The sequence below is a fragment of the Hypanus sabinus genome, chromosome 26, assembly GCF_030144855.1.
Source record: "Hypanus sabinus isolate sHypSab1 chromosome 26, sHypSab1.hap1, whole genome shotgun sequence".
Classification (NCBI taxonomy): Eukaryota; Metazoa; Chordata; class Chondrichthyes; order Myliobatiformes; family Dasyatidae; genus Hypanus; species Hypanus sabinus.
The window spans coordinates 18,179,676-18,192,367 of record NC_082731.1 but is presented as its reverse complement, the minus strand read 5'-3'; the positions used below and the strand labels follow the sequence as shown (position 1 = coordinate 18,192,367).

Sequence of the window (12,692 nt, the reverse complement as noted above, 5' to 3'; positions counted from 1 at the left end):
GGTTAGGGGGAAAATACTTTCTCCAAAATCAATCCAACCCTTTCCTCCCACGTAACCATCCATTTTCTATCGCCTATGTGCCTATCTAAACATCTCTTAAATGTTCCCCAATCCACCCCAATCACCTTAACAAAATGACATTACGTGCCCTGGGAAAAAGCCACTGACGGTGCCCATCTTCATAAGACAGGCTGTCCAGTAAATCTCCTCTGCCCTCTCTCTAAAGCTTCCACGTCCTTCCTATCAGAACAGAACTCAATGTTCCAAGTGTGATCTAACAAGGGGAGAGAGTGGCGGGGGGAGAGGGGCGGGGGAGAGAGGGGCGGGGGGAGAGGGGCGGGGGAGAGAGGGGCGGGGGAGAGAGGGGCGGGGGAGAGAGGGACGGGGAACAGAGGGGCGGGGGAAGAGAGGGGCGGGGGAAGAGAGGGGCGGGGAAGAGAGGGGCGGGGAAGAGAGGGGCGGGGGAAGAGAGGGGCGGGGAAGAGAGGGGCGGGGAAGAGAGGGGCGGGGAAGAGAGGGGCGGGGAAGAGAGGGGCGGGGAAGAGAGGGACGAGGGAAGTGGTGGGGAAGAGAGGGGCGAGGTAAGGGGTGGAGGAAGAGGGAGCGAGGGAAGGGGTGGGGGAACAGAGGGGTGAGGGAAGGTGTGGGGGAAGAGAGGGGTGAGGGAAGTGAGGAGCGAGGGAAGGGGTGGGGGGATGAGAAGGATGAGGGAAGGGGTGGGGGAACAGGGGCGAGGGAAGGGGTGGGGGAACAGGGGTGAGGGAAGGGGTGGGGGAACAGGGGCGAGGGAAGGGGTGGGGGAAGAGAGGGGCGAGGGAAGGGGTGGGGGGAATAGAGGGGCAAGGGAAGGGGTGGGGGAACAGGGGCAAGGGAAGGGGTGGGGGGAAGAGAGGGGCGAGGGAAGGGGTTGGGGAACAGGGGCGAGGGAGGGTGTGGGGGAAGAGAGGGCCGGGTGAGTGAGCACAAGAGACAAGCCTGTATGCTCTAGTCTTTCGGCGCGAGGTTAAATGCTCTAACGGTGCTTCCCACTCGAGGATGGTGGGAATTGGAGGTCCCACAGATAATTGTTGAGAAACACCAAGGATTTAAAATCAGGTTGGTACCCCTGCTGTTTCAGACCAGACAAGATGAGACTAAGGTCTGGCGATGTTTACAGGGCAGGACGACTAGCGATGAAGTAGCACTGGCCAAGACTAGGGCCACAGGGGGTGGGACTGTGGGGGTTAAGCTGTAAACAAGTTGACCTGGTCAATAGCCGAGTGGGAGCAGTCAGAGGCAAAACGGAGGCCAAAGAAGGTAAATGTTGTGAAAAGCAGAGCAGGGAGACGTGCCGGGCAGGTCAGCCTGGGCATGTTCCCCACTCCCAGAGGGGGCGAGGGAAACACAGAGAAGCTGAGCCAGAATATTTTCCCTATTTATTGACCAGAGAACATTATTTACATCTTACTCCCCATCACTTTCTCCCATCAGAGACACCACCACCACCTCCCATCTTTCATCTCCCTCCCACTTCTGACAGGTTGGGGAGGGTGGGGGTCCTTGTCCTGAATTACCAACTCTTGTGCCATATCGCAAAGGCACGGATTGACCCGCCAAATATTTCCAGGCCCTTCCAGTTCACCGAGGACAGTCACAATAACAAATCTGTTTGTTTCTTCAATGGCAATGGGTGAGGGGTGGCGGGGCAGTGGAGGGCAACTTCTGGCAAACCACTGCGTGACAAGTTTGCACGGGGCAACGAAGCGAAAACCTTTATCCGGAGCAACACACGAGGGACTGGAGGAACCCAGCAGCGTTAACCCCAGCTCCCCGGCATCTGCAGCCTCTCTCTCTGACAGGTCTGAAGGGTGGCACTTTTCGGAGAAACTGACACTTTTAGAGCTTTGATTCAGCTTTGGTCCTATTCACAAGATTTTGTTTTAGAAAAGTGGCCGTGGTTGTTGACATTGTCAGTTAACGGTCTAATTTCTAGAATAAGTTTTTAACACAAAGGACTTGGTGGTCTTGTCCTGAAACATTGACAGTTTATTCCCCACCATAGATGCTGCCAGTCTTGCTGAGTTCCTCCAGATCTCCACAATCAACAGAACCTTGAGTACAAGGATGTCACACCCTTTAACTAACCAAGCGGTCTGAGCCCTGAGAGTGGGTGACTCTCATTACTGCCACCTGCGTGTTTATTGTTCTCCTTGTTAAAAAAAAACTTACTTTTAAACCGTTCTTGCTTAAAACCTTTACGGACAGTCGATGCAGGTGAGCTCTGCTGAAGCTCAAGATGACCAAAAATGACAAAGTTCTTCCAGCGTTTGACCTTAGATTGTTACCCCGATGGCCACAAGGGGCGGGGAGGGGGCAAAGTCTGGGAGTACAGGTTCAGCCGTACAAGAGGACGAAATTTCTCCACCCGGAGGACGGTGCAACTTCGGAATTCTGTCCCCAAACTCAAACGCCACCCCGGAGTCTAGTCCACAGACTAACAGGTTTCTGGAAATCGAGGGAAAGGGTTCTCAGTGATGGGGGGGCCAGGGTAGAAACAGGGGCAGACTGTCTGCCCCACCTGCCCCACCACCCTGCTCCAAAGTTGCAAATGTCTGAGTGGCCCGGTCACGGCAGATACCGGGAATTCCAACCGCCGGCAGAGGATTCCGACGGCCATTCCGGACTAGATGCCTCCCCTCTGCCCCGACCGGATTAGTCACACCCAGAGGGAACGCCGGGAGAGACGGACCGGAGCAGGGGGTGGGGGTTTGGGGGGGAAGAAGCCTCACGGCGTTTCTGGCATTCCGGCTTCAGTCTCCAGGATGTCGGAGACTGCCTTGCGCTTCCTGGTTTCAGACTCCTGGAAACTCTCCCAGTCCTCGAGCTTCCTGCGGAAGGTACCCAGGTCCATTTTCCGGATAGCACGGTGTCCGTAGCGGCTGGCCTTCAACAGTTCCCTCTTTTCAGCTGGAAGAAGTGGGGGGGTTTGTGTAGGTAGGGGCAGGAGGCAGGCAAAGGGGGGACAAAGAGCAGGAACATCAGCCTAGTAAAGGCTACCAGCTGTTGCCCAATTGCCCATGGCACCTCTCTCCCCCTGATGATGAATTACCAACACATGGTCCCACTTCCAACCTCCAACCTCACCACCTCTAACCCCGTGGACCCTGCACCGCTCCATCTCACTTTCCAGGATCTCAGAATACCCTGACACCCACTTCCAGCCACCGGGCCTACTCTCCACCACCCCCACCCAACTAAAGGCCACACCAAGGGACCCTCCTTCCTAAACAGACCCTCCCTCCAAATGCCCTACACAACTACTGACCCTGGGACACCTACCCTCTTCCCACCCACACCTCCTAGTCCAGGGTCCCCATCTTAACCATCCCCTAACCCTGGATCCGCACCCGGGACCCTCTCCTTTCCCCATCCTGCACCCAGGACCCTCTCCATTCCCCATCCCGAACCCAGGACCCTCTACATTCCCCATCCCGAACCCGTGACCCTCTCCATTCCCCATCCCGAACCCGGGACCCTCTCCATTCCCCATCCCGAACCCGGGACCCTCTCCATTCCCCATCCCAAACCCAGGACCCTCTCCATTCCCCATCCTGAACCCGTGACCCTCTCCATTCCCCATCCCGCACCCAGGACCCTCTCCATTCCCCATCCCGAACCCAGGACCCTCTCCATTCCCCATCCCGAACCCAGGACCCTCTCCATTCCCCATCCCAAACCCGTGACCCTCTCCATTCCCCATCCCGAACCCAGGACCCTCTCCATTCCCCATCCCGAACCCAGGACCCTCTGCATTCCCCATCCCGCACCCGGGACCCTCTCCATTCCCCATCCCGAACTCGGGACACTCTCCATTCCCCATCCCGAACCCGGGAACCTCTCCATTCCCCATCCCGCACCCAGGACCCTCTCCATTCCCCATCCCGAACCCAGGACCCTCTCCATTCCCCATCCCGAACCCAGGACCCTCTGCATTCCCCATCCCGCACCCGGGACCCTCTCCATTCCCCATCCCGAACCCGGGAACCTCTCCATTCCCCATCCCGCACCCAGGACCCTCTCCATTCCTCGTCCCGAACCCAGGACCCTCACCATTCCTCGTCCTGAACCAGGACCCTCTCCATTCCTCATCCCGCACCCGGGACCCTCTCCATTCCCCATCCCGAACCCGGGACCCTCTCCATTCCCCATCCCGAACCCGGGACCCTCTCCATTCCTCATCCCGAACCCGGGACCCTCTCCATTCCTCATCCCGAACCCAGGACCCTCACCATTCCCCATCCCGAACCCAGGACCCTCACCATTCCCCATCCCGAACCCAGGACCCTCTGCATTCCCCATCCCGCACCCGGGACCCACTCCATTCCCCATCCCGAACCCGGGACACTCTCCATTCCCCATCCCGAACCCGGGAACCTCTCCATTCCCCATCCCGCACCCAGGACCCTCTCCATTCCTCCTCCTGAACCCAGGACCCTCACCATTCCTCGTCCTGAACCCAGGACCCTCTCCATTCCTCATCCCGCACCCGGGACCCTCTCCATTCCCCATCCCGAACCCGGGACCCTCTCCATTCCCCATCCCGAACCCGGGACCCTCTCCATTCCTCATCCCGAACCCGGGACCCTCACCATTCCCCATCCCGAACCCAGGACCCTCACCATTCCCCATCCCGAACCCAGGGCCATCTCCATTCCCCATCCCGAACCCAGGATCCTCTCCACTCCCCATCCCGAACCCAGGACCCTCTCCATTCCCCATCCCGCAACCAGGACCTTCTCCATTCCCCATCCCGCACCCAGGACCCTCACCATTCCCCATCCCGCACCCAGGACCCTCTCCATTCCCCATCCCGAACCCGAGACCCTCTCCATTCCTCATCCCACACCCGGGAACCTCTCCATTCCCCATCCCAAACCCGGGAACCTCTCCATTCCCCATCCCAAACCCGGGACACACTCCATTCCCCATCCCGCACACGGGACCCTCTCCATTTCCTGTCCCACAGCAGTGACCTCTCTCCCACCTGCCCCCGTTCCACACACTTCTGCAATCCTCATCACCTTCCCTTCCAAAGTGCAGTATCCTCGTGTCCCAGCTGCCAGCACCGCCGAGCATGACCATCTCTGCCTCCTCCCCACCCACCTCTGCGACACATCGACACCTCCCCGCCCACAGTCTGCGACACGTGGACACCTCCCCGCCCACAGTCTGCGACACGTGGACACCTCCCCGCCCACAGTCTGCGACACGTGGACACCTCCCCGCCCACAGTCTGCGACACGTGGACACCTCCCCGCCCACAGTCTGCGACACTTGGACACCTCCCAGCCCACAGTCTGCGACACATCGACACCTCCCCGCCCACAGTCTGCGACACGTGGACACCTCCCCGCCCACAGTCTGCGACACGTGGACACCTCCCCGCCCACAGTCTGCGACACGTAGACACCTCCCCGCCCACAGTCTGCGACACTTCGACACCTCCCCGCCCACAGTCTGCGACACGTGAACACCTCCCCGCCCACAGTCTGCGACACGTGGACACCTCCCCGCCCACAGTCTGCGACACGTGGACACCTCCCCGCCCACAGTCTGCGACACGTGGACACCTCCCCGCCCACAGTCTGCGACACGTGGACACCTCCCCGCCCACAGTCTGCGACACGTGGACACCTCCCCGCCCACAGTCTGCGACACGTCGACACCTCCCCGCCCACAGTCTGCGACACGTCGACACCTCCCCGCCCACAGTCTGCGACACGTGGACACCTCCCCGCCCACAGCCTGCGACACATCGACACCTCCCCGCCCACAGTCTGCGACACATCGACACCTCCCCGCAGTCTGCGACACATCGACACCTCCCCACCCACAGTCTGCGACACGTCGACACCTCCCCGCCCACAGTCTGCGACACGTGGACACCTCCCCGCCCACAGTCTGCGACACGTGGACACCTCCCCGCCCACAGTCTGCGACACTTGGACACCTCCCAGCCCACAGTCTGCGACACATCGACACCTCCCCGCCCACAGTCTGCGACACGTGGACACCTCCCCGCCCACAGTCTGCGACACGTGGACACCTCCCCGCCCACAGTCTGCGACACGTGGACACCTCCCCGCCCACAGTCTGCGACACGTGGACACCTCCCCGCCCACAGTCTGCGACACGTGGACACCTCCCCGCCCACAGTCTGCGACACGTGGACACCTCCCCGCCCACAGTCTGCGACACGTGGACACCTCCCCGCCCACAGTCTGCGACACGTGGACACCTCCCCGCCCACAGTCTGCGACACGTGGACACCTCCCCGCCCACAGTCTGCGACACGTGGACACCTCCCCGCCCACAGTCTGCGACACGTGGACACCTCCCCGCCCACAGTCTGCGACACGTGGACACCTCCCCGCCCACAGTCTGCGACACGTGGACACCTCCCCGCCCACAGTCTGCGACACGTCGACACCTCCCCGCCCACAGTCTGCGACACGTCGACACCTCCCCGCCCACAGTCTGCGACACTTGGACACCTCCCCGCCCACAGTCTGCGACACGTCGACACCTCCCCGCCCACAGTCTGCGACACGTGGACACCTCCCCGCCCACAGCCTGCGACACATCGACACCTCCCCGCCCACAGTCTGCGACACATCGACACCTCCCCGCAGTCTGCGACACATCGACACCTCCCCACCCACAGTCTGCGACACATCGACACCTCCCCACCCACAGTCTGCGACACATCGACACCTCCCCGCCCACAGTCTGCGACACGTGGACACCTCCCCGCCCACAGTCTGCGACACATCGACACCTCCCCGCCCACAGTCTGCGACACATCGACACCTCCCCGCCCACAGTCTGCGACACTTGGACACCTCCCCGCCCACAGTCTGCGACACGTGGACACCTCCCCGCCCACAGTCTGCGACACGTGGACACCTCCCCGCCCACAGTCTGCGACACGTGGACACCTCCCCACCCACAGTCATCGACAACTCCCCGCCCACAGTCTGCGACACATCGACACCTCCCCGCCCACAGTCTGCGACACTTGGACACCTCCCCGCCCACAGTCTGCGACACGTCGACACCTCCCCGCCCACAGTCTGCGACACGTGGACACCTCCCCGCCCACAGCCTGCGACACATCGACACCTCCCCGCCCACAGTCTGCGACACATCGACACCTCCCCGCAGTCTGCGACACATCGACACCTCCCCACCCACAGTCTGCGACACATCGACACCTCCCCACCCACAGTCTGCGACACATCGACACCTCCCCGCCCACAGTCTGCGACACGTGGACACCTCCCCGCCCACAGTCTGCGACACATCGACACCTCCCCGCCCACAGTCTGCGACACATCGACACCTCCCCGCCCACAGTCTGCGACACATCGACACCTCCCCGCCCACAGTCTGCGACACTTGGACACCTCCCCGCCCACAGTCTGCGACACGTGGACACCTCCCCGCCCACAGTCTGCGACACGTGGACACCTCCCCGCCCACAGTCTGCGACACGTGGACACCTCCCCACCCACAGTCATCGACAACTCCCCGCCCACAGTCTGCAACACATCGACACCTCCCCGCCCAGTCTGCGACACGTGGACACCTCCCCGCCCACAGTCTGCGACACGTGGACACCTCCCCGCCCACAGTCTGCGACACCTGGACACCTCCCCGCCCACAGTCTGCGACACGTGGACACCTCCCCGCCCACAGTCTGCGACACATCGACACCTCCCCGCCCACAGTCTGCGACACGTGGACACCTCCCCGCCCACAGTCTGCGACACGTCGACACCTCCCCGCCCACAGTCTGCGACACGTCGACACCTCCCCGCCCACAGTCTGCGACACGTCGACACCTCCCCGCCCACAGTCTGCGACACGTCGACACCTCCCCGCCCACAGTCTGCGACACGTGGACACCTCCCCGCCCACAGTCTGCGACACGTCGACACCTCCCCGCCCACAGTCTGCGACACGTGGACACCTCCCCGCCCACAGTCTGCGACACGTGGACACCTCCCCGCCCACAGTCTGCGACACGTGGACACCTCCCCGCCCACACTCTGCGACACGTCGACACCTCCCCGCCCACAGTCTGCGACACGTCGACACCTCCCCGCCCACAGTCTGCGACACGTGGACACCTCCCCGCCCACAGTCTGCGACATGTGGACACCTCCCCGCCCACAGTCTGCGACACGTGGACACCTCCCCGCCCACAGTCTGTGACAGGTGGACACCTCCCCGCAGACTGCGACACATCGACACCTCCCCGCCCACAGTCTGCGACACGTGGACACCTCCCCGCCCACAGTCTGTGACAGGTGGACACCTCCCCGCCCACAGTCTGTGACACGTGGACACCTCCCCGCCCACAGTCTGCGACACGTGGACACCTCCCCGCCCACAGTCTGTGACACGTGGACACCTCCCCGCAGACTGCGACACATCGACACCTCCCCGCCCACAGTCTGCGTCACATCGACACCTCCCCGCCCACAGTCTGCGACACATCGACACCTCCCCACCCACAGTCTGCGACACGTGGACACCTCCCCACCCACAGTCTGCGACACATCGACACCTCCCCGCAGTCTGCGACACATCGACACCTCCCCACCCACAGTCTGCGACACGTGGACACCTCCCCACCCACAGTCTGCGACACATCGACACCTCCCCGCCCACAGACTGCGACACGTGGACACCTCCCCGCCCACAGTCTGCGACACATCGACACCTCCCCGCCCACAGTCTGTGACACGTGGACACCTCCCCGCCCACAGTCTGTGACACGTGGACACCTCCCCGCAGACTGCGACACATCGACACCTCCCCGCCCACAGTCTGCGACACATCGACACCTCCCCGCCCACAGTCTGCGACACATCGACACCTCCCCGCCCACAGTCTGCGACACATCGACACCTCCCCACCCACAGTCTGCGACACGTGGACACCTCCCCACCCACAATCTGCGACACATCGACACCTCCCCGCAGTCTGCGACACATCGACACCTCCCCACCCACAGTCTGCGACACGTGGACACCTCCCCACCCACAGTCTGCGACACATCGACACCTCCCCGCCCACAGTCTGCGACACGTGGACACCTCCCCGCCCACAGTCTGCGACACATCGACACCTCCCCGCCCACAGTCTGCGACACATCGACACCTCCCCACCCACAGTCTGCGACACATCGACACCTCCCCACCCACAGTCTGCGACACGTCGACACCTCCCCGCCCACAGTCTGCGACACTTGGACACCTCCCCGCCCACAGTCTGCGACACATGGACACCTGCCCGCCCACCATCTGCTGGGAGCCGGCGGCCCGTGATCCTCTCCTCCTTCTCTGAACCTCCAGCATCAACCCCTGTCACAACACATGCACTGACGTGGTGACCCTCCCAGCCCAGAGAGAGGAGACTCACATAGCTCCTGGGCGATGCTCCGGCGCATCTCCAGCGGTGCGAAGAGCCAGATCTGGTCAAAGACCCGGCTGCCGTGCTTGCTGCAGGCCAGCTGGAAGAAGTGACCCTGCACGGAGGCGGGGGAGGGAGATTCCAAGCCAGAATTTGGGAATTTTCAGATTGGTTCAAGAGGGACAGAAATGTGGTTACAAACAGGACAGCAGTGAAGAGCACAACAATGACATTCAGAGTCCGTCCTTGCCCCCGCCACCCACCCACAAACACCTCATCCCCAGTACACCCACTACCCTCGACTCCGGGCCGACGGTCCCCTCCCCCCGAAGCACTGACTTGTACTGCAGAAGGCGGCCATTCAGTCCACAACTTTCTGCTGGCTCAGAGTGACCTGGACTCCTTTCCGGTTCGCAGGCTCTCCTGGAATCCTCCGGGGAGAGTCTCTGCCCGCTGCTGCCCACTCTGAGCCCGAACCCGCGACCGCCCGTCCATCGACCATTACCCCACCCCCAACACACCCTCCTTCATAACTTACCCTCATTAACCCTCTCTATCCCATTTAATATCTCACTACCCCTTGATAAGACTGATGATAACCCTTCTCACATTGAAAATGTCCAATTGAGTAAACCCAGCCCCCCTATAGAATAAGGACCCCGGTTAACCCTCACCAACAATACATTTAAAAACAGTCCCTTGATTGGACCCTCATTAACCCCATCCATCCCATTTAATATTAACCCACCCCCACAGGATTCCTGTCAACCCCTAAGCTACCCCTTTGATCAAAACCTCACTTCCCCTCAGTCCTGTTTAATATCCACCACTTCCCAAAAGGAATCCAACTGAACCCCACATGTCCTATTTAATAGTAACCCACCTGATAAAGGGGTTCCCAACACACTTTATGCCATCGACCCTTACTGTTCTCCGAGGGGTCTGTGGACCCCAGTTTGGGAACCCCTGTTCTTGATGGACCCCTATAAACATCCTGCTGGTTAGTACTCAGATTCTCCACGCCCGGCTCCCCCCACACCCACTCACCGTAAACTTGCGGAGCACGGCCTTCTTCTGCTTTTCGGACACAGTGGCGCTGTCGATGAGGGAGTCGAAGACGTGGCTGCCGGCGGGGTTACAGGCCAGAACGAGGAGGTCATCCACCGGGCTTTCTGCCATGCTGCGCACCAAGGTGACAGGCTTCTCGAAATTCAGCAGGTGCTGCGCCAGGAGGGTACCATGGTAGTTCACCAGCTTGAGTCGGGCAACACCAGATGGCTGGGGGCGGGAGAGAGGCAGAGTCAGTCCCAAGGGTATATGAGGCAGGTGACTGCCCTGAATCAGAGTCACGCGGGGACTGATTGAGAGAGTGCAATACAAAATGGATCCCAATCGGCAGGTAAAATATTAAACAGGAAAAGAGACCCTGATCGAGGGGTCAAATATTAAACAGGACAACAGAGACCCTGATCGAGGGGTCAAATATTAAACAGGAAAAGAAGAGACCCTGATCGAGGGGTCAAATATTAAACAGGACAACAGAGACACTGATCGAGGGGTCAAATATTAAACAGGAAAAGAGACCCAGATCGAGGGGTCAAATATTAAACAGGACAACAGAGACCCTGATAGAGGGGTCAAATATTAAACAGGACAACAGAGACCCTGATTGAGGGGTAAAATATTGAACAGGACAACAGAGACCCTGATCGAGGGGTAAAATATTGAACAAGACAACAGAGACCCTGATCGAGGGGTCAAATATTAAACAGGACAACAGAGACCCTGATCGAGGGGTCAAATATTAAACAGGACAACAGAGACCCTGATCTAGGGTTAAAATATTGAACAGGAAAAGAGACCCTGATCGAGGGGTCAAATATTAAACAGGACAACAGAGACCCTGATCGAGGGTTAAAATATTGAACAGGAAAAGAGACCCTGATCGAGGGGTCAAATATTAAACAGGACAACAGAGACCCTGATCGAGGGGTCAAATATTAAACAGGACAACAGAGACCCTGATGGAGGGGTCAAATATTAAACAGGACAACAGAGACCCTGATCGAGGGGTCAAATATTAAACAGGACAACAGAGACCCTGATCGAGGGTTAAAATATTAAACAGGACAACAGAGACCCTGATCGAGGGGTCAAATATTAAACAGGACAACAGAGACCCTGATCGATGGTTAAAATATTAAACAGGACAACAGAGACCCTGATCGAGGGGTAAAATATTAAACAGGACAACAGAGACCCTGATCGAGGGTTAAAATATTAAACAAGACAACAGAGACCCTGATCGAGGGTTAAAATATTAAACAGGACAACAGAGACCCTGATCGAGGGGTCAAATATTAAACAGGACAACAGAGACCCTGATCGAGGGGTCAAATATTAAACAGGACAACAGAGACCCTGATCGAGGGGTAAAATATTAAACAGGACAACCGAGACCCTGATCGAGGGGTCAAATATTAAACAGGAAAAGAGACACTGATCGAGGGGTCGAATATTAAACAGGACAACAGAGACCCTGATCGAGGGGTCAAATATTAAACAGGACAACAGAGACCCTGATCGAGGGGTCAAATATTAAACAGGACAACAGAGACCCTGATCGAGGGGTCAAATATTAAACAGGACAACAGAGACCCTGATCGAGGGGTAAAATATTAAACAGGACAACCGAAACCCTGATCGAGGGGTCAAATATTAAACAGGAAAAGAGACCCTGATCGAGGGGTCAAATATTAAACAGGACAACAGAGACCCTGATCGAGGGGTCAAATATTAAACAGGACAACAGAGACCCTGATCGAGGGTTAAAATATTGAACAGGAAAAGAGACCCTGATCGAGGGGTCAAATATTAAACAGGACAACAGAGACCCTGATCGAGGGGTCAAATATTGAACAGGAAAAGAGACCCTGATCGAGGGGTCAAATATTAAACAGGACAACAGAGACCCTGATCGAGGGGTCAAATATTAAACAGGACAACAGAGACCCTGATCGAGGGGTCAAATATTAAACAGGACAACAGAGACCCTGATCGAGGGGTCAAATATTAAACAGGACAACAGAGACCCTGATCGAGGGGTCAAATATTAAACAGGACAACAGAGACCCTGAAAGAGGGGTCAAATATTAAACAGGACAACAGAGACACTGATCGAGGGGTCAAATATTAAACAGGACAACAGAGACCCTGATCGAGGGGTCAAATAT

The 12,692-nt window shown here is 58.7% G+C and overlaps 1 protein-coding gene across 1 annotated transcript in view; it reads right to left on the bottom strand.

The window, feature by feature from the left end:
• Window positions 1-2,136: 2,136 nt before the first annotated feature.
• The window catches only part of LOC132381854 (nucleolar protein 9), a 43,413-nt gene continuing 32,857 nt past the window's right edge, over window positions 2,137-12,692 (bottom strand). The window contains exons 9-11 of the mRNA XM_059951494.1: window positions 10,507-10,737; window positions 9,469-9,574; window positions 2,137-2,946 (exon numbers count right to left, since the gene is read on the bottom strand). Of these exons, the coding sequence (XP_059807477.1) occupies window positions 2,765-2,946; window positions 9,469-9,574; window positions 10,507-10,737 (519 nt within the window). The 3' untranslated portion in view covers window positions 2,137-2,764. The remainder of the gene's footprint in view (window positions 2,947-9,468; window positions 9,575-10,506; window positions 10,738-12,692) is intronic.